We start from the raw sequence: 21,921 nt of genomic DNA, 5'->3' as shown, positions 1-21,921 counted from the left end.
CTCAATCCAGATAAGACTGAGGCACTTGTTAGTGGGTGGATCCCTAGACCAAATGGGTGGGAGATCGCTTGCTCTTGATGGGGTTACACGTCCTCTGAAGGAGCAGGTTCCTAGCTTGGGGGTCCTCCTGGATCCTCGAGGCTCAGGTGGCCTCAGTGGCCCAGAGTGCCTTCCATCAGCTTCGGCTGGTGGCCCAGCTGTGCCCCTATCTGGACAGGGATAGTCCATGTTCTGCTAACCCCAAGGTTAGATTACTGCAATGTGTTATAAGTAGGGCTGCCTCTGAAGATGGTTCAGAAACTTCAGCTGGTGCATAAATTTGGTGGCCAGGTTGCTCACCAGAGCAAGACAGTTTGAGCATATTACACTGATCCTGGTCCAACTGCACTGGCTACCAATTAGTTTCCGGACCCAATTCTAAGTGCTGGTTTTGACCTATAAAGCCTTAAGCGGCTCAGGACTGCAATACCTCAAGGACTGCCTGTTTCCATATGAACCTACCCAACCCTGAGATCGTCTTCTGAGGCCCTTCTTCATGTGCCTTCTCCTCAATAGGTCGAGAGGGTGGCAACTCGAGAATGGGCCTTCTCTGCAGTGGTTCCCAGTCTGTGGAATGCTCTCTGTGTTGTTCTCCCCATGTGAACAGTGTGACATTTCTGCACTTCTCTAAATCTCAGCTCTCCACATATTTCTCACACTTTTCAGGAAAAAAAACAATAAATTCAGGAAACTGTGATTTGGACACACCAAAACACAGTTGGCTTACTACAAGACACTCAGAGTGTAAATAGTTTTTTCTTTAATTTGGTTCTTAGTGTTGCAAAGTTTTAAATCCATTTCAAATTTTTAAGAACTTTCATCCGTTTTAGCTGTCTGTGGCTTTTCCCAGCTCCCTAAGCTTCATGATCAGACTATTGCTTTGCTGTTTTGATTAGGCAAATTCAGCCCATTAAATTGGAATGGTTTGGGGTTCTTTTTGAATTACCTCCTTTGCTTTCAATGTTGGCTCAAACATTTCAGTGGACCATCATGAGAAACTCTGGTGTGAGTGTTGCCTCTTATGACTAGACCTTGGGAGGGTAATAGCCACTTGGCTTGGCTTGCTTTAGAATCCTGGATGTGAATTCTGATGGAGCCTGTACAGTAATACGTAATAGTAATACGTAACAGTGGTACCTCAGTTTACAAACACAATTGGTTCCAGAAGTCTGTACTTAACCTGAAGCGAACTTTCCCATTGAAAGTAATGGAAAGTGGATTAATCCGTTCCAGACAGGTCCGCGGAGTACTTAAACTGAAAATACTCAAACCGAGGTGTACTTAAACCGAGATATGACTGTATTCCGGCTTAGGGAGAACGGCTTAGGGAGCTGGGTATGTTTAGCTTGGAGAAGAGAAGGTTAAGGGGTGATATGATAGCCATGTTCAAATATATGAAAGGATGTCATATGGAAGAGGGAGAAAGATTGTTTTCTGCTGCTCCAGAGAAGCGGACACGGAGCAATGGATTCAAACTTCAAGAAAGAAGATTCCACCTAAACATTAGGAAGAACTTCCTGACAGTAAGAGCTGTTCGGCAGTGGAATTTGCTACCAAGGAGTGTGGTGGAGTCTCCTTCTTTGGAGGTCTTTAAGCAGAGGCTTGACAGCCATATGTCAAGAATGCTATGATGGTGTTTCCTGCTTGGCAGGGGGTTGGACTGGATGGCCCTTGTGGTCTCTTCCAACTCTATGATTCTATGATTCCCATCAGAAACAGGCAATAAGCGACTATAGAGCAGGTTGTTACTTTGCTGCCATCTGCTGGTGGTTAATTATGCTTCCTCAGCATTTCTCCCCCCCCCCCTTTTGTATGTAGGTCAGCTCTGGTTCAGAAACCATGATTGGCTAGTGGTGACTCATGCAGAAGATGCCCAGGAGACACTTCCTTATTAGCCTTGCCCTCCCTGAAAGCACTGTAAAGAGGATCCTGGGGTTCAAAGGCTGCTTTGGGTGGGTGTGCTGGTGGCTGTTGGTTCAGACTTTGTCATTCAGGCCTGTAGGAATACATGCAAGCATCTTTAGGCACCAGGCAAAATGTTTCTCTGTAACCAGACCTTTGGCTAATTAAACATTCTATGGCCTTTAAAGGGGTGGGGTGGGGTAATTGTTTTGCTTTTGGTTTATTACATATTTTGTGTTCTCATTTTATACGCTTACATCGTGAATCACCCTGTGATCTTTGGGATGATGATGTTCTAATAATAATAATAATAATAATAATAATAATAATAATAATAGATTTTGCAGATGAAGGGAGGGTTGGGGCTCCTGCGCTCCTGGGGTGCTTCCTGGGGGTGGGGGGGGAGCCATGTCGCTTTGCTAGCAGCGTAAGGTTGCGAATATAAGCTGCACTTTAACTTTTCATGGTCCGAATTTGGGGGGAAAGTGCAGCTTATAATTGGGCCAATACGGTAATGTTGTTGCTCAGCATGGGATCGTCCTACACACTTTCAAAAACCCCTAAGTAAGATGAGTGCATCCTCATTGTGTGTGTAAACAGGGGCAGGCAGTAAAACAGAGTGTTCAGTGCATGGGAGAGTCAATTTGGTGGGTCACAGATCTTGTGTAGGCCCTGTGTAGGTTGAGGGTGGACAAGAAATTGCCCAGCTCTAATCATGTACAGTGGTACCCGAGTTAAGAACTTAATTCATTCTGGAGGTCCGTTCTTAACCTGGAACTGTTCTTAACCTGAGGTACCACTTTAGCTAATGGGGACTCCCGCTGCTGTTCTCATCCTGAAGCAGAGTTCTTAACCCAAGAACTCTTAACTGGGTTAGCGGAGTCTGTAACCTGAAGCGTCTGTAACCCGAGGTACAACTGTACATTACAGGATAAAGTTTCTTGGTCATCTGTGTGTAAAATTAGATACTCACCCCAGTTACACCTTGGCAAATGGTTCAGTCAGAATGGCTCCCTTTTGAAGAAGTTAGCTGACTTTTTGCCATGCCCTTCAGGTGATTTGCAGGGAACACATCTCTGGAAGAATGACTCAAACTACAGAATGAAGAGCCTGAGCTGCTTGCATGCCAGTTGGGAGGCATCTGCCTAGTCAAGCAGCCAGCAGAGGCATCATGACTTCTGAAGTGGACCTGGCACTTCATCTGAATGCCAGCTTGGCAAATCTCCAACTAACTATGGTTTTGTCCACCTTTTGGAAAGTGACAATATAGTGGTACCTCGGGTAACAGATGCTTCAGGTTACAAACTCCGCTAACCCAGGAATAGTACCTCGGGTTAAGAACTTTGCTTCAGGATGAGAACAGAAATTGTGTGGCGGCGGCGCAGCAGTGGCAGGAGGCCCCATTAGCTAAAGTGGTACCTCAGGTTAAGAACAGTTTCAAGTTAAGACGGACCTCCGGAATGAATTAAGTTCTTAACCCGACAGAGATACCACTGTATCCCAGTAACCATGGTTCCTCCCACCCCCACCCTTCTTCTTTTTTCATTTTTGCAGGTCTGGCAGATCCCAGAGAATGGGCTTACGCTGTCCCTGACAGAACCTGTGGTCATCTTGGAAGGTCATTCCAAAAGGGTGGGCATTGTGGCCTGGCACCCCACTGCGCACAATGTGCTGCTAAGTGCAGGTAGGCTCTGGATCCCTGAGGAACAAAAGGAGTTGGCTTATCCCAGCTGCCTGGCCTTTAGCTCTTGCAGAGCCAAAAAAACATGAATGAAAATGTTCCTGTGGTTAAGAAAGGAGGCAAGGTCATACTCTGCTCACGTGACCAGTTGGGCAAGATCCACTTGCTGGAGGGTTTGGCCTTCCTTTTTCCCCTGTGTCATGTGTCACAGCCACTTCTTTTGAAAACCTACATTACCTTTCTAAACAAAATTTTAAAAATCCTTCCAGTAGCACCTTAGAGACCAACTAAGTTTGTCATAGGTATGAGCTTTCCTGTGCATGCACACTTCTTCAGATACACTGAAACAGAAATCACCAGACCCTATGTATGTACATACATAGACATAGACATAAATACATATACATATATATACATGCATACATAGGGTCTGGTGACTTCTGTTTCAGTGTATCTGAAGAAGTGTGCAGGGTCAGTGATATTGGGGGGGGGGAGGACCATTCCTTGGTTTTCTGGATAGAAAACCCATTAAATGTGCTAATTTATTGGAAAATGGTTTTCCATATCCTAAGTGCTGATAGTGTTGTTTTAATGATGTTCTTTATTGAAACAATCTAGGTTGACTTGGCCCTTTGCAAGCTAGTAATTGGTTTGCTTGATGAAGAATTGTTTGAGTCTTGAAAGCCTGCCTTCTCTTATGTTGGCAAAGTTAAGGTCCCCCCCCTCTCTCCCTGTGTTAAATAGAGGCTTAAACTACTGACTTTCTTATTTTAATTAAAATGTATCTCTGCCGACAAATGCGATCCCACTAGGCAACTAACACCCAAGAGATTTTTTAAAAAAGCAGTGAAATTGTCACAAAGGAATACAGCACAGCTGAAATACTAAAAGCATTGTGTCCTCTTTCCATTTTTTCCTGGGTGGCAAAGCCTTGAGGCTCCTTTTAGAGAGTGCTGGCTGTAAGGATTTTCATACCTCAGGGAAGCAGAAAATATTAACATTAAAACACACAACACACAAAGGTAACGGGATGTTATTTCTTTATTGCCTTCCTTCAGGCTGTGATAATGCTATCATAATCTGGAATGTGGGGACAGGTGAGCCCCTCATAAATCTGGATGAAATGCATCAAGACATGATTTACAACGTGAGCTGGAATCGGAATGGGAGCCTCATCTGCACAGCGTCCAAGGACAAGAAGATCAGAGTGATTGACCCCAGGAAACAAGAAATTGTTGTTGTGAGTATATGCTCTATGTAGCCCAGTATACCTCAAGGAGCGTCTCCACCTCCATTGTCCAGCCTGGACATGGAGGTCCAGCTCTGAGGGCCTTCTGTCGGTTCCCTCCCTGCAAGGAGCCAGGCAGAGGGCCTTCTCAGTCTGTGGTGCCTGCCCTGTGGAACACCCTCCCAGCAGATGTCAAGGAAATAAGCTACTGTCTGACTTTTAGATATCTTTTAGGTATCTGAAAGAAGTGTGCATGCATGCGAAAGCTCATACCTATGACAACCTCAGTTGGTCTCTAAGGTGCTACTGGAAGGATTTTTTTTTTACTTTTAGAAGACATCTGAAGGTTGTCCATAGGGAAGTTTTTAATGTTTGACATTTTATCGCTTTTTAAATATTCTGTTGGGAGCCGCCCAGAGTGGCTGGGGAAATTGTTGTTGTTGTTATGGAAAAAGTCTTTCTCAAGGAAGCCGTGCTGCTTATCCTCCCCCCTGTGCCCCCGGCACCTTCCCTCACTTAAAGCCAAGTTGTTCATTGTGCACCTTCCTCCCCCAAACTCAAGGCACCATTGTGCCACTTGGGGCTTCATCAGCATTTGGGGATTGGGTTTTATGTTCTGTTGTGATACATGATGCTTATGCATTCGTGCTTTGTCTGCTCATGCAGATTGGGGGTTGGAGGCTAGACATCATGAGTGGAGGGTGAATCCTTCCATTTGTAAGTACATTCATCTTTTTTTGATTTCAGATGCCCTCACAGCTTGCTTTGCAAGTCTCATTGGGGAGGTTAGGAGATAATGTCAGTGACTGTTGCTACCATTTCCATCTCTTTCCTCTCTTGCTCCTCCTCCCCGAAACCAGGAGAAAGAGAAGGCTCATGAGGGAGCCCGACCCATGAGAGCCATCTTCCTCTCGGATGGGAACGTCTTCACCACGGGCTTCAGCCGGATGAGCGAAAGGCAGCTTGCGCTCTGGAACCCTGTAAGTGCGCGCATATATATATATATATATATATATATATATATATATATGTATTAAAGTACGAGAATTTTTACATACATTATATTCTCTCCTTCAATTTTAAATTTCCCGTACCATATTTCCTTTCCTTTCCCACCCCCTGTAAGTGCTTTAGCTGCCATCAAACATTGCCATAGAGCTCAGCAAACAACAACAAGAGCAACACCCTATTCTGACAACAAATGTGTGCACTCTGCAACTCTGTCCTGATGCTTCAGGAGATGTTCCCTTAGGAAACAAACTTTTAACTTAGAATCCTAGCATTGTAGAGATGGAAGGGATCTAAAGGGTTAATTTACTTTTATTTAATTCTGCAACTGCCTTTTACTGCCTCAGGACGGAGGCAGGTGATAGGTGTTTTTTTAGAGCACTGATAATATGGTCAGTAGTATATGGCTTAATCTGAAACTCATTGCAACAAACTAGATCAAACACCAAAATGCTTTGGAAGATGACCTCTGTCACATGCAAAATGTGTGACAACTGCCGCAAATTGTAGTTTTCTGATACTGTGCATTAAATTTTATTTTGGTGTTTGTTCTCCGGGCAGCCAGCAACATCAATGTCATTGAATCATAGAATCCTAGAGTTGGAAGAGACCACAAGGGCCATCCAGTCCAACCCCCTGCCAAGCAGGAAACACCATCAAAGCATCCTTGACATATGGCTGCCAAGTCCCTGCATTGCAACTAGCAGGGTCACCAGAGTCCATGTCTTCCAAATGTAAGATGCCATTCTTCTCTCTGCAGAAAAGCATGGAAGAGCCTATTGCCCTCGTTGAAATGGACACCAGCAATGGTGTGTTGCTACCCTTCTATGACCCAGACACCAACATCATTTACTTATGTGGAAAGGTAGGTCATGGCTGCTGTGCTGAAGAGAACTGTTGCCTAAGAAAAGCAGCCTGCTTGTGGCATTTCAGTGCTGTCTGCAAAGGTTGTCCTGGTTGCTACTCCATCTCCTTGTTCTTGGGGGGAATTCTTTATTCTTGCTTCCCCACCCCACCCCGCACTCCGCTCTGGATTGTGTGGAACTGTATAAAGAGAATGCAGAACTTCACATCATAAGCAACACCTGATATATACCAAAGGAGAGAACAAAACAACTCCACTCTTCTTAACAGTTTTCAAATCATTTGTTTGCAAGTCCCTCAGGACCACTAGTCTGTCATAGGAATTTAGATACATATTTGTTATTCTGTCCTAAAATAAATCCCAGAGTGGCTAACAATTAAACAACAGAAAACAATAATAATCACATTTAAAACGGCAAAACCTAACATTATGAAAAATGGAAACCACTCAACTCCCATACTGCTAAGATAAATCAGAGCATCTAAATAGCCTGAGCAGTTAAGAGGTCTTCTTGACCCTGGGAAGACCACTGTGGAATAAATTCCAAATATTAGACCTCCTTGATGGTGCCCCATCTCAGGTCGCTCCTCAGGTGTCCCCAGCCCATAGCAGCTGCTGATGTTATGGACTTCAGGCTGCCCTAAAGATATGGTGGGCAGCCTAAGGGATTCCCAATGGTTTCATGGCCCCCTCTCAATCTATGGCTTAGGCAATTAAAAAAACCCACATAGGATCACTGTGTTTCACATGTGGTTTGAGAATCATTCTTTTTCTCACCTTGGATTTATTTCTCTTTTTGGGAGGGGGGGGGGAGAGAGACTGGTGCTGCATTGCATCCCATGTTATTTTGGTGGAGTCCTAAAAGGCTAATCAGAACAGTCTGCCCAGGCTGCAGGTTTGAGCTGTCCCAAACAGACACCTGTTAGACTGATAAGTTGAGAATTTTGCTAAGCAGAGTTAACTGAACAATGTGCTGCCATCGATTGTGGGGGGTGTGATTCTTGATTCTGCATCCCTTCTATGTGAGAAATCTTGAACATGCAGTAGGGGAAAAAACACACTACCGGTAGCTGCCCTCTTGTTTAAAAACTGCTTTGGGGTTATATGAAGGAGCCCAAGGACTGTGTCTAATGGTGAGGCTGCAGGGGGAGAGTGAAGCTTTTCTCCTCCTCTCCTAATACCAGCCCTCTAGTTAGCAGGTTTGGGAGAGGCAGAAGAAAGACCTGCTTTGCAAAACACCCAACTAAATTACGGATTTTTTAGATACAGTCAAGCCACGCTAACTCTTTGTTCAAAGGCATTGTGCCACTTTGTATCACAGTTGGTGGGAAGGGGGCTGCAGTGAGGAAAGGCTTCTGGCTACTACTGTGGGCAGCAGCAGGGTGGATGCACAGGCCTATGGTCCTGCAGGCTGCTTCACAGGTCAGTGGACATAATTCACACCGGGGGCTTCATGAATGTGCCAGAGACACCAGGTACCTGAAGGGTGGGCGTGTTGTACAAGGAATGGTCTGGGAGGACACGCCTCCTCACACCCACAAGCAGGACTCCTGGCCTGTAGTCACTTGCTTGCCCTCCCCAATTGCTTCCAGGGTGACAGCAGCATTCGCTACTTTGAGATCACAGATGAGTCGCCCTACGTGCACTACCTCAACACCTTCAGCAGCAAAGAGCCGCAGAGAGGGATGGGCTTCATGCCGAAGAGGGGCTTGGATGTGAACAAGTGCGAGATAGCAAGGTAACGAGAGGCCAGGCAGAGCGCCAGCCACCCCGTCTGCAGCCCTGGGGTCTCTAGCTTGGCACCCTAAAATTCTGGGTCACATGTCCATCACTTGGCACTATATAATCTGAACTGTTTCAAAGGATGTAGGGATGGAAGATGTCTCAGGCATGCTGGATGTCAGGGTAACCTGTCTACATCAGAAGAATAATCTGTTTAAAAGAAGAAATTGGCAAATAAAGCAAGCCAGGTGGCATTCCCTTTGTCATAGCCCCACACTGCTAGGATCTCATCAGTCAGCAGCAAAATACTTTCCTGAAATGCATGCTGTGGTTTCCATATTTGGGAAGAAAAATCTACCCAGCCTCAGGATTTTCTTAACAATGGAAATTCCTTATGATTTCAGCTGCTCTTTTGAGGCCTAGAGAGGAAGTAGATTGGGCTTAGCTTTGAGTTGAGTTGACTTTTAAAAAGAACAAGGAATCAGTGGCTGCTAGTCACACTGGCTATATATTCCCTCCAGCGTTGGAGGCCGTGTGCTTCTGAATGCTAATGGGAAGAGTGTCGCGCTTATGTCCTGCTTGTGGGTTTCCCAAAGGCATCGGTCTGGTTGGTCAGACAGGCTATTGATCTTAGATGGGCCTTTTGTTTGATCCAGCAGCCAGACTCAAAGCGAGATGAGCGCTGCAACCCCATAATCGCCTTTGACTGGACTTAACCGTGCAGGGGTCCTTTACCTTTACTTCTACCTCTACATGTGCTTCTTTTCTTTCAAAGGTTCTTCAAACTGCATGAGCGAAAGTGCGAGCCCATTATCATGACTGTCCCTCGGAAGGTGAGCGTTTGCGTTGTTTCAGATATTTGAGCGTCTTGTGGGACTTTTCACAGTGCGGTTACCCATGTGGCTGTTGTATCTTCCCCCACCTCCCTTTTGCAGTCTGACCTTTTCCAGGATGATCTCTATCCTGACACGGCTGGTCCAGAGGCTTCCCTGGAAGCCGAAGAGTGGTTTGATGGAAAGAATGCCGACCCCATCCTTATCTCATTGAAGCATGGGTACATTCCTGGCAAAAACAGGGATCTCAAGGTGGTCAAGAAGAACATACTAGACAACAAGCTGGCGACAAATAAGAAAAGTGATCTCATCAGTGCCCCCAAAAAAGCAGTGGACGCCTCAGACACTGTGAGTAAAAAATAACTTGTTAGCTTTCAGTGTGTGGAGTCTGAAATAGACTCATTAGAAATAGACTTGCATTAGATTGTTGAGAACTTTGGAGCAGGTTTGCCTCTCCAGGCTCGCTCAGCATGCTCTGCTGGCTTGGCCTTCCTGTGGAATATAAGCAGGTTTTACATAAGCAGGTTTCTTATACTGGGATGGGCACTTAAAAGCAAAAGCGGCATTTGGGGCAAACCCCAGCTCCTTACCCCTTCCATAGTTCAGTGCTAGAGCCCATTCTGGGCACAGACCAGATTCCAGCAGGTTCAGTTATGAAAGACCTCTGCCTGAGACATTGGGCAGCCACTGCCAGTCAGAGCAGGCACTCTAAGGCTAGATGGCATAATGGTCCAGCCTGGAATATGGCAGCTTCCTTTGCTCTGTGCTGAAACCTCTGCTTCTTCTGGTGGGGTTAGTTCAGTGTTCTTGCAATCCAGCCTCCTTGCCAGGTGAACAATTTGCATGTGTTGGTAGTGTTCTACTCTATTTCTACGTGCGATTTCTTCCTCCCATTATTATTCTAATATTCATTATTTTCCATTTCTGTCTCTCTTTCTCACTGTTGTAGCAAAACGAAGCCAAATTGGAGGAAATTTTGAAAGAGCTCAAATCTCTAAAAGGCACCATCACCCACCAAGATGAGCGCATTTCCAAGTTAGAACAGCAGATGGCAAAGATTGCAGTCTGAGAGCCCAGCAGCTGGGTGACCGGGGAGGGAAGGAAGGAAGGAAGCAGAACTCAAGCTGTGAGCCGACTGCAGGATGGGGGCTGGGGGGGGGTCACTGCCATTTGGGAGGGCGTTCATTTTCCAAAGCTGCCCCAGCACGACCACCTTGGGCACTTTTTAGTCAAGTCTTTCTCCTCCCAAATTCACAAGCGCCAGCTGAAGCCAATTTGAAGCCAAACCTTTTTAGTGATAATTTTTATTTTATTTCCTGATGTTCTTGGTGACTGTGTGGCCATTTCAAAACTGCTGCTGTTGTGACCTGTTTCCTCTCATTGATCTGAAAGCCAACCATTCCACCTCTACAGCGAGGAGCCAATCTGTCAGACTTCCTAGGATTCAGGACCAAAATTATGTCATTTTTTAAAGAAATTCCTTTTTTTTAAAAAAACACACTTTAAAGTCATGATTTCCCCCCTTTTTATTATTTTGCAGTATTTTTGCATTTTTAATCTAAAGGAACATTGCTTTGTGTGTGTATGTGCCATTCAGAGAACAAAGGAATTTTGTGTAAGCCTTTTAATCATTGAAGTGGTAGGTCCACTGCCATGTCTGAAAGATCCAACCTTGAAAATAATTTCAGCTCTCTGACCTCTTACAAATGCATCCCAAACACCTGATATACATCAACCTGGAGTGTAGCAACCCATTCTTCTCCCCTCCCCTCCAAACCATCACAGGGACTGAATGCTTTTTCCAGGGCTGAGTATTGAAATCTGTGTTGCCATTATTCAAATTTACATTGTGCTTCTGGTTTAATCTGAATAGTGTCAAAACCTGGCATGTCATGGTGGTTGCTAATTTTGGGTCCATGTTTCCCTTCCAGTATCTGTTCTATTTATCATCTATATATAAAGTTTTAAGAATGACAGACAACCAACCACTAAGTTGCACAAGCAGCCGAGTTGCCCTCTGGGAATATTCACTATCCCTGCTCTCCTTTCCATCCTCTGTGTCTAGAACTTCCATAGTTGGGTCCTGCCAGGGTTTCCTTGTCCTTGCTACTAATGTCTTCTGAAATGAATCGTGTGTGGGGGTTTTTAAGTACAGTATCCTGTCCCTTGAGGATTTTCAGTCCAAATTTGATTGTCACAGGAAACCCCCTTGATCTCGGTGGTGCAGGACAACCACTCCTTGATTGTCACAATGCCTTGGAGGCAGACAGGGAGTCAGTCTGAGCGGCTCAGTCAATGCCTGGGAAGAGCATTGGCCTGGAGGAACCAGCCCAGGTAGGGATCCTTTTGGCTCCCTGGAACACCTGATTGATCTCTGTTAGGTTGGAAGCTGCACTTGCCACCTCCAGGCTGCCTTTAGTGAAGATGAAGCCCACAAGCTGCTCCAGTGAGCAAGTTCCAAGGCATTCACCCCACCAAGAATCTGCCATAATCTCTTGCAACATCAGCTGCAGCCAAGTTCCATCGCTAGTAAACAAGAGCTGCAGGATTCTCCTCCACCCCTCCAAGGCATTTATTAGCATTGGCACATAAATAGCCCCTGGCTTAATTGCTCCAGGGTGGCTGCAGGCTGCTCACAAAGGGCATGAACCACAGCAGAAGAGGCAACGTCTCTTTTCGTATGACTTCCTTAGCTGTTTTTGGTTGCGAGAATCTGAAGTGGGTCTTTCTAGCTTGGGTGGATGAGGTCTTCCGCCCTTTCTTCTCTCTCCTCCTGCCATCCCACAGGGAACGTGAGGCTTTTTCATACCAAACAGGCATGGTCACATACTGGGGGCAAAGCTGGATGCTACTGCCAAACACGCCCAGAGCCAGTCTGCATCCATGGCTGGCTGTGTCACCTTCATGCTTTGTGTTGCAGCACTTTAAAGCATCACTTCAAGAGGGGACTCTCTGCAGGGAAGTCCGCAGTTTGCTGTGCTGGATTTGCTTTGGCTAGTCAGGATTATTCACACTGTCCCCTCGCCCCCATGGCTTCCGAGTTTTGCAGGTGTGCTAAAATCAGCTGGCACCTGGGAAAACCCAGCCTCTTGCAAAAGCGGTGTGGGATCCATTTGGAAGGCCCTTTCTTTTAAAAGCTTTTGAGTACTGCATACTTTTCTTTGTCTTTATTTAAAACACACACCACACTCTCTACCCACCTGGTCCAAAGAAACTACCTTTAGGCATGGCGGTCCTGCACAGCTTCACCTGGGATCAAAATGTGTCTTTTCTGTCAGTAGTGGAAGATAGTATGTCTTAAGGTGGACATGCCCCCCCCTTGCATGTTCAAACCTCTCAGAACGAGAAGGTTGTGGTCTGGGGAAGATATTTCATGCCTGGGGTGGGAAATTATGCCACGGGGGACAGCTAAGTTAACTCTCGCTGCAAATGTGTTGATGGGATGATGAATGTGCATTGTTGAACAGGATCAGGTAGTCAGGTGTGTGTGAAAAAAGCACCAGGGCAATTGTGGCGAATACTGCGTTGGTGGGAGCCTGTAGTTGAGGCAGTTCTGAGGTAAGTGGATGTTTGGGGTGTTATGCACTCGGTGGCTGGTGAGGTGGTGTGAATTTTCAGAAGGAATCAGGGAACTCGCTCCCCCGCCCAAGAGTTATTACCTTGTCCATCTGTAAATGTTGCTTCAGTCTTATGTCCTGGAGGAGAGATGAGCTTTTTCTTTCCAAACGCCAGGTGTCGTCCCTTTCCCAATTTCCTACTTCCCTCTGCCCACAGCAGCACTGGCTTTCCTCGGTGCGATTTTCTCCTTTTATTTCTGAAGGGAGGGGCGTGGAGAAAGGCCTCCTTGGATGTGTAGCTTGTGTTTATTTAAAAGAACTGGTGATGCCTAACCAGGCTCAGAAGGAGTCAGTGCCTGCAGCTTCTTGCGAGCTGTGACATTCCCCCCACGAGACCCAGCAAAAGGTATTCAAGAGATGCGCTCTTATAGAGTGCCCAAAGTGTTCTGTCCAAATAGTTGCTTCCAATTTCAGAGATTAAAAAAAACACATTGATTACAAAAACCCAAACTGTGTTGCATTCTGTGGTCTTTTATTTTCCTCCGAAAGAGCCCAAGTGTGGGCTTCACCCCACATGTCATGCTGGAACTAGACATTATGGCTCCTGCAGGGCTAACACACAACACCAGAAGAGTCCCACTGGATCAGACCTCATCCATCATCCTCTAGGAAGCTCACAAGCAGAACATGAGGGGGCAGCAGCAGCCTTCTCTCACTCACCACCCCCAGCAGCTAGCAGGCAGGGATAGACTTCCTCTGAACCTGGAGGTTCCATCTTTCTACCAAGGCCTTAGATATTCTCCATGAATTTGTCTAGCCTAAGACAAGCCCCCTTGTGCTGCCTCTTCCAGCAACATTGTTCTGTGTGCAGCCTTCACATTCCAGTCCTGAGCTTCTGTGGGGGTGTAAAACTTGGAAATAAAAAGTCCACATTTTGTATTTGGAAGTTACCAGAGGTAAAGGGAGGTGGTTGCTTTCAGTTTGCAGTCAGGTATGCTCCATAACCCTCAGCATTTGGTCCCAAATGCACAAAACCAGTCACTGGGCATTGGGAAAGGTGGTGCTTGCTTTAAAACAGGGTTGTGGAGCCTGAGACCCGCTGTGTGTGGACAGGCCACATCTCCTGCCATCTCTGCCTGCGGCTCATGTGGGGAGTCTGAGAGCATTTGAAAGGCCGCAGGAGACATCGCCCTGGTTGTCAAGGTCTGTAACTCAGGCAATCAATCTTGGAATTACAGAAGTGTGGCAAATAGGGTCTCAACTGTGCCAAACATCATCAAACCCATAAAGACCTGTTGCCTCTTCTCTAGGAAACACACTACAGAGCCGAACACAGCATGATTTGGCTATTGATTTGTTTAAAGAACGTTCATCTCTTATCTTCCAACAGAAAAAGTCTCCCACAGCAGCTTGTGAATCACACACAAAAACATTTTCTCAATAGGCTTGCAATAAAAAAAGACACGAAAGAAGACTGGATGGGGAGGAAGCTCGGCCTAAGCAAACTGCCGACCATTTCAGAATAAGCCACCAGTGTGGCACTGCCCTGAGAGCGAGAGATTTGGGGGTTGGCCCAAGAATGAGATCCCTCTCACCCCACCCCGCATCTGTCGCATCATCCATTTGCATAAATAAGACAGGAAGTTGCATCAAAAGAGCTTGTGAAATAAATTCCTGTAAGTCCTACAGAAGCTGCCTCCCTGAAAAACAGTGGCTGTGGAAATGCAAGAGCACCGGGGGGGGGGGGGTTATGCATTGTTACTGGGGAACAATGTCTTCCTCCTTGTCTATTAAACAATCAGTGTAGGGAGTTCTGTGACAGCATTTCATGCAACACTACAGAAAGCCCTCATGCTTGAAGACAGGCCTGTATCCAACGTTAAGCCTCCTCAGAACAGACCTGTTGAAATAAAAGGGCATGAATAACTTTGGTCTGTTCATTTGAATGGGCCTACTCTGAGTAAAAGTTAGTTGGAAACACCCTCCAAGATTTTAAATAACTCCCCTCAACAATTTGTTGTTTAGTCGTTTAGTCGTGTCCGACTCTTCGTGACCCCATGGACCAGAGCACGCCAGGCACTCCTGTCTTCCACTGTCTCCCACAGTTTGGTCAAACTCATGTTTGTAGCTTCGAGAACACTGTCCAACCATCTTGTCCTCTGTCGTCCCCTTCTAGTGCCCTCCATCTTTCCCAACGTCAGGGTCTTTTCCAGGGAGTCTTCTCTTCTCATGAGGTGGCCAAAGTATTGGAGCCTCAGCTTCAGGATCTGTCCTTCCAGTGAGCGCTCAGGGCTGATTTCCTTCAGAATGGAGAGGTTTGATCTTCTTGCAGTCCATGGGACTCTCAAGAGTCTCCTCCAGCACCATAATTCAAAAGCATCAATTCTTTGGTGATCAGCCTTCTTTATGGTCCAGCTCTCACTTCCATACATCACTACTGGGAAAACGGTGTGTGTGTGTGTGTCACAGCCCAAGTGATTCTGACTAATGGCCTTCCACCAGAGTTTCCAACTTTTCCAGATTTCTTACTTTGTATTGCAGGAGATAAACTGTCTTTTTGGAGCACATATATGTCAGCTGGATCAATTTCACCTGGCTTCACATGACACCAGCCCCCATGGGAAGACCTACCTTGGGTTGCCACAAAGTAAACTCTCTTTGGGCTGCCTCCTCCCTAGTAGATTTCTCTTTGAAGTTGGAAATGAGCGGAGGGGACATCACTTGGTGGTGGAACACCTGCTTGGCATGTAGAAGATCCCAAGTTCAGTGTCTGTCATATCCAGGTAGAGCTGAAAAGGGCTCCCTGCCTTAAACGCTGGACAACCATTGATGCCAGTCAGTGCAGGCAATACAGAGCTAGATGGACTCAGTATAAGGCTGCATAATAACTTCCATGGCAATCACAGGCTGATTTTTATATTAAAACAAATAAGTAAATGTAAATGAATCCTGAGTGGTCCCCTTCCTCCCTTTCTCTTGTGGAGGTAGATGCAGAAAGTCCTTAAGAAAAGCCCAGCATCCCGAGGCCTGGTCTTCTTAGGGTCCCCAGGCAGAGCAAATGTAGGGCCCATAGCCCCACCTCCCGCTGTTTGCACACTGTCTCTCCTCCCCCTGCCAAAGAAGAGGAAGCTGCATCATGTGTGTTCTCCGAAACCACCACAACTCTTTCGAGTTCACCTCTCTTTCTCGTCCTGCCTCACGGAAGGTTTCCTGTTTTGTCCCGCAGCAGGTAAGACAAATGGACGCCTGTGCCTGGAAGCAGGCAGTTGCTTCTCTCTTTTTGGGAGGCATTTGCTAAGTTCATTACCTTTCCCACCTGGGACGTGTCCTGTCTGCGCAACTGTCTCCCCTGGGTCTGTGGACAAAGGAAGCTGCCTGCCTCTCTTCATTGGGCATTCGGGGTATGTATCTTTTGGGGTGGGGTGATGAAGTTGCATTTGTGGGTCACAAGAAAGAGGGTGGGGCCCAAAGCTGAACTGCTGAGCAGCTCGTTTTGAAGAGATGTCCAAACCCAGAGGGACCAGTGAGTGCCTTACTGAGAGATTCAGCTGCTGGGCTGACAGTAACTCATATGGTCTACTCTCTTACTTTCCCCTGGACGATGCTTCCTCTTAAAGACGAACAAAACAGAACAAAATCCCACTGGCAGAGTTTGAGTGCATTTCAACAGTTTACTGACAGGCAGAAAAATTAAGCACTTGGAACACCTTATCCAGATGTGTATAATAGGGTGAAATGAGATGAAAGTAGCATAGAATAAAATAAAATGGGCAGCAACATCTTCAAACTTACAGATTTGTCATAAACTCCAAAGAGGAGAATTACAGAATGTCTCTGGCGAATTTTGCTTGCTGCAACAATTTGGCCACACTGAAGGTTATAGATGCATTTTGACATCAAAAGCATCAATGAAGATTATGTATAGATTTCAGTAAAAAGAGCCGTACAAGAGGACACAAGTCGCCAGTTCGATCTCTCCAGTGTCCTTGCTGGAGCGCTTGAGTTCATAGTAGGGGATTTCTAAGTAAACCCAATTTAAATGCACGGAGCAGAATTTATTCACATTCATCCATGTCTGTCTGCTTCTTCCTCTCCCCTGTCATCCTTGTCGATTTAAGATTGCAGGGGGTCCTTGAGGGCAGGCAGGAAGGCACTGGTTGATCTCATCTTCTTCTTGCATAAGGAGTACACTGGACATAAGTAATTTATTTCCCAATCCGGCCTCCCTTAACCTTAAAAAAACATAAACAACAACCACCCAGCAACCATTTCACTTCAGGGCTGGGCTCAGTTGCAAGAGAAAAATACGTAAGCATTTGTGGTTTGCTTGCTGCCCATCCTGAAAGCACTTTAGAGTGTATTAATCGACACAGGAAGTGGGCAAGAAACTGCTCTGCTTCTAGGTGTGCACAAACTATCATTCCTGCTTTGGGCACCTGAGCTAATTCAGGTGATACAAAGCCTTGTGGCATCTCAAAGCCTAACATTTGCAGCGGCAGCAATTCATGATGTGCTTGCATTTAAGCTTGTGTTGCAGAATGGCTGCAGCCCAAGCTCCGGCAAATTCAAGACTGGTTGCTACAATATGCTCTAGGTGGTGCTGCCCTTGGGGCTGGTGCAGAAGAAGGCCCAGCGGGTGCAGAGTGCAGTGGCCAGACTGCAGATGGGGGCACCTGGTCTGCAGCCCGTGAGGCCATGCTGAAAAGAGTTTGCACGGGCGACAAGTTGGAAACATCTTAATTGTCTGAAGTGATATGATTAAGAGAATTGAAAAATGCCCCCCACTTAGGCTGTTCTCTCCAGAGAGACTTGCCTGACCCTGAATCTACTGCTGGTTGGCACTGGACACCAGGGGCTATTTCATTTCCTTAATTTTAACCCTTTCAGTCCTTTAATAGGAATGATGCTTGCTCTTCCCCTCGGCTCTTCTGAGTCGGCTGCCATTTATTGATATGGGATCTTTTATCCCCACCTCTACTTTCTCCCAGGATAGGGCAGAAGGGTGGGTTATTAAATGTTATAAACAAATGAAAAAGTAGCCAAGACAGACAATGCTCTGCCTGAACCTTTAGAAGAGGGGTGACGACCCCTCAGTAACAGCCCCAAATGGCACTCCTGTTGCCCTCAATACTTAACCAAGAGTCTCTTGTGGCAGCCATTTTGAGGTGTAAGGTGGAGGGAGGTGAGGGGTTTGAGACTTTTGGACAAATAATATGTGTATTTGGCTCCCTTTCTCCACCCACACCAGGTAAAATGGCTCCCTTCTGGCTCTCCCTCTGGATGGTTCTCTGGAGTCTCCTCACCGCTGGCAGTTTCAGGCTCCCAACCTTAAGACTCCTTATCCAAGATGGCGCTGCAGGCTCTCAGTCCGCTTCCCCAGAAAAGTGGATGTGGAAGAGAGCAGGAGATGATGGCCAGGAATCCCCTCGGTTACCTTGCGGAAAGACGGATGGTAGCTGTAAGCACCCTGCTGCAGCCACCGCAGAACAAGCCAAGAAAAGTCTCACAGTCACAGAGGCAGAGAGTTCTACATCGGTTGGGAAAACTTACAATGGTGCCACTGCTGAAGTGCCTACTAATGCCACAACAACTCTAGATACCTTTGGGAAAGTATCCACAGAAGTTGGCACCACCAAAGAAGTAATCCATTTAAGTACCACAAAGAGCTCTCGTGCTCCAGTGGCCCGTGTCCGCCGTCTTGCTCCCACAGTGGGCGCGACTACATCACAATCTATGCCTAATGAGACAGAAAAGGTTGCTACTGCCCTCCAAGAAACAATGATGGTTTTAGCGGTCCCTAAGAAACTGTTGGTTGGAGCAACAAGCTCTCAGTCCATGGTGGCCAGTTCAGATGTTTCCACAGCGAAGTTGAGGCAAGCCGTTGGCACAACCGGACCTTCCTTCATAGCAAAGGGAAAGGTGAAGTTTCCTCACTCAACTGCCAAGCCAAGCCCCGCCACAGATTGGCTATTGTTGGATGATATGACAAGCTCCATGGTGGCCAGTTCAGATGTTTCCACAGCGAAGTTGAGGCAAGCCGTTGGCACAACAGGACCTTCCTTCATAGCAAAGGGAAAGGTGAATTTTCCTCACTCAACTGCCAAGCCAAGCTCCACCACAGATTGGCTATTGCTGGATGATGTGACAAGCTCTCAGTCCAGGGTGGCCAGTTCAGATGTTTCCACAGCGAAGTTGAGGCAAGCCGTTGGCACAACCGGACCTTCCTTCATAGCAAAGGGAAAGGTGAAGTTTCCTCACTCAACTGCCATGCCAAGCCCCGCCACAGATTGGCTATTGTTGGATGATATGACAAGCTCCATGGTGGCCAATTCAGATGTTTCCACAGCGAAGTTGAGGCAAGCCGTTGGCACAACCGGGCCTTCCTTCATAGCAAAAGTTGCTATCTCAGCCACCATCACCACTGCCAAGGTGAAGCCCCCCTCAGTGACATCTCTCGGTGGCGCCACCATCTTGGTAGGGAAGTGTTTACTGTGGATCTTCATCCTGGCCCTCATTGCTGGCATTTTCATAGTGGCCACTGGTGTCCTCGCGACCATGCTCTGGCGCCAGAAACGAGCCTACAAAATGAATGGGCGCAACCACACAGAGATGGTGTGCATCTCATCCCTGCTAGCTGCTGAAGAAGCAGAGGAGGCTGGAGGGAGGCACCCCAGGGGGAAAAGGGTAAAGATGCTTGGGGCAAATGGATCAGAGGCAGATATGGACAACTTGACTCTGAACAGCTTCTTGCCAGAGCATTAATATAGCCTCTTACTGCACTTCAGGGTTCTCTGGTGCTTTCTAGAAACTCCTCACGTTCACCAGAGTTGGGTTTTACAATGTGAAGCACTTTCATGCCAGATTTACTTCATCCAGAACTATCTTTAAAATATATGTTGTACTACACTCACGACACATCTCTCAGTGGCGAGCAGTTCAACAGGTGAAGCACTTAGCAAAGTCTAGTTTCCTTTGAAGGAGACCACTGTCTGGAATTTCCCTTTCTCGTCCGTAGAAAGTAGTGGAATTTTTAAAAATTGGTTGGCAACCCATATCGGAAGTGGGGTTGGCAATAAAAATAAGATGCTCATTTTCACTTTTTGAAATATGGCAGCCCTAATTTACAACTATGTGGTGGCAAGGATTTCACCCTCACACAGAAAACCAAGGCCCCTCCTCTCACATCAGATCTCCAGGGAGACTGCCAGTCGGCTAGCAGAGCCCAAAACTTGACCTTTTTTTTGTCTCTGACTCCAAACTGCCAGGTACATTTAAACAGGTGAGGAAAGTTCTGTCCCCCTCCTCTAATTTACATTTTTCTCTTCAGAAGATGATCCTGTATCCAGAAACAACAGGGCCAGCCTAATACATTTTATTGCCTGAGAGAAAGGACCTGCTGCCAATCTCCTTACTCCCCAAGCAGCAGCAAGATGAGCAGTGAATTGAATCTTCGTCCCGCCTGGCCAACGAGGCCGCATCCTCTGCCACACCTGAAGGGAGTTAGTTTGGGGCAGGAGGGCAGGCTGTGGGGCACACTGTGTCCCCACCAACATCTCTCACTGCTTCACCTGGCCCAAAGAAGCCATGAACGAATTATTGACTTCCCCTGGCAACCTATCACTTGCAGTTTACCTAAGAAAAGGATGGGCTAGGCAGGATAAGGCCAGGAGGTTTCTGACCTGTCACCTGTATAAATCATGCACTTTGAACAAATACTATTTTCTTTTGTTTCAGGTTTGCTAGTCATAGGGCAGGGGGTGGAGAGGATGCTGGGCTCCCACTGCAACGGCTGACCATTTGATTCAGTCACCCGTCTGATATATGAAGATTTCTGCAGACATTTACCCCACCCCCAACTTTCATGTCCACATTTTTTAAACCATAATGCTACAAACACACAATTTGTTTTTTTACTAAACCAAAAATGTTAGGATTATCAACAAGCACAAATAATGTGGGATTGCAGACAAGGAAATAAACAGTGCAAATACCATTTGCGCTTGAAAAAGATTTGAAGCAGTTTCTAATCAGCGCGTGTCCTGTGTCCTGCAGGTGCAATCCTGTAAGTCTTCATTTAACAAAAGTGTGTCTTCCGCAAACCTCTCTGACTGCTGTATGGCACTCTTAAGGACAGACTAATCCTGGGGCACCCAAGCCAAGCACCCATTACGCACAACAGAAATCAGATGTTTATCCCCCTGGGGAGGGCTGCTCCCTCCATGTGATTCGCCCACCTCAGGCTGAAATGTGTGTGAGCTCTAACTCTGCCAACAAACAGCAGCATGCCAAAGGATTGTGCTAAGAAGCACTATTTTGCAGAGAGGGGACCAAGCAGAGAGAATTTGCCAGCCATGCCAGACTATGGATTTTGCTCTCTCTCTTGCCCTTACTGGTGAGAAGGAGCCAAGGTCCCCTTGGCTCCCCACAGATTGACTCCTTTGACCTTGTGAAGTTTCAGCTGTAACTCTGGGAGTAAAACATACAGGAAGGCAAAGTGTCACATTAAGGAAATCTAGAGAAAGCCAAGCCAGTTTATTTCCTGTGGTTTTTTGGTGTGTTTACAACCTAGTATTTCTTTGGATTTCTTGAATGTATTTTGTATATGTTGGGGTCTGTAAGTGGGTCCTAAAGATAATGTGTATTTCAAATGATTAAATATATTGAAATACAGAAGTGGCTCTTAAGTTCATGCATAAGACTTTTTGGTTTTTTGGCATTCTTAATATTGGGGGTTCCTTTCCTTTCTAAGTTCACATTTCCTGAGGCATGCTTTAGAAATGCCTGCAGATGAGAGATCCAAAATGATAAAATATATCCTTTAATAAAATGCAGTCAGGATGCACTGTCTGTATAAGCCTACTTTTTCAGCACCAAAAATGTGCTGAGAAAGCCGCCCTCAGCTTATATTCGAGTGAGGCAGGCAGCGGCAGAGAAAGGCACAGGACGGGGGGTTCAGAGAAGCGCTGTGCTGCAACTCTCCCTCCGAACCCCCGTCGTATGCCTGCAATGTGCGAGGCAGCGGGGAGGGAGAAGCAGCAAGGAAGGGATCCTTCCTTGCTACTTCTCTCCCCCCCCACCGCCGACAG

At 46.5% G+C, this 21,921-nt stretch overlaps 2 protein-coding genes across 7 annotated transcripts in view; both read left to right on the top strand.

The window, feature by feature from the left end:
- Positions 1 to 13,345, top strand: part of CORO1C (coronin 1C) — an 81,313-nt gene extending 67,968 nt beyond the window's left edge. For all 4 annotated transcript variants that reach the window (XM_035134427.3, XM_060282033.2, XM_060282034.2 and 1 more), the window contains exons 4-11: positions 3,496 to 3,625; positions 4,681 to 4,862; positions 5,711 to 5,830; positions 6,619 to 6,723; positions 8,316 to 8,461; positions 9,221 to 9,278; positions 9,381 to 9,626; positions 10,228 to 13,345. In XM_035134427.3, coding sequence (XP_034990318.1) covers positions 3,496 to 3,625; positions 4,681 to 4,862; positions 5,711 to 5,830; positions 6,619 to 6,723; positions 8,316 to 8,461; positions 9,221 to 9,278; positions 9,381 to 9,626; positions 10,228 to 10,347 — 1,107 coding nt within the window. In that variant the 3' untranslated portion in view covers positions 10,348 to 13,345. The remainder of the gene's footprint in view (positions 1 to 3,495; positions 3,626 to 4,680; positions 4,863 to 5,710; positions 5,831 to 6,618; positions 6,724 to 8,315; positions 8,462 to 9,220; positions 9,279 to 9,380; positions 9,627 to 10,227) is intronic.
- Positions 13,346 to 13,491: 146 nt separating this feature from the next.
- Positions 13,492 to 21,505, top strand: SELPLG (selectin P ligand). 3 transcript variants are annotated; one of them, XM_088655733.1, is made up of 3 exons: positions 13,492 to 16,064; positions 18,084 to 18,990; positions 19,150 to 21,505. In XM_088655733.1, exons 1-3 carry the CDS (start codon positions 15,824 to 15,826, stop codon positions 19,595 to 19,597), a joined length of 1,596 nt encoding a protein of 531 aa, XP_088511859.1. In that variant the 5' UTR covers positions 13,492 to 15,823; the 3' UTR covers positions 19,598 to 21,505. The 3 variants fall into 3 exon arrangements, with proteins under 3 accessions (XP_088511859.1, XP_034992379.1, XP_034992381.1); XM_035136488.3 differs by having other exon boundaries at positions 18,084 to 21,505; XM_035136490.3 differs by having other exon boundaries at positions 15,197 to 16,236; positions 18,084 to 21,505.
- Positions 21,506 to 21,921: the final 416 nt, after the last annotated feature.

Source organism: Zootoca vivipara, chromosome 12 (assembly GCF_965207765.1).
Source record: "Zootoca vivipara chromosome 12, rZooViv2.hap1.1, whole genome shotgun sequence".
Lineage (NCBI taxonomy): Eukaryota > Metazoa > Chordata > Lepidosauria > Squamata > Lacertidae > Zootoca > Zootoca vivipara.
This window is presented reverse-complemented; position numbering and strand designations above follow the sequence as displayed.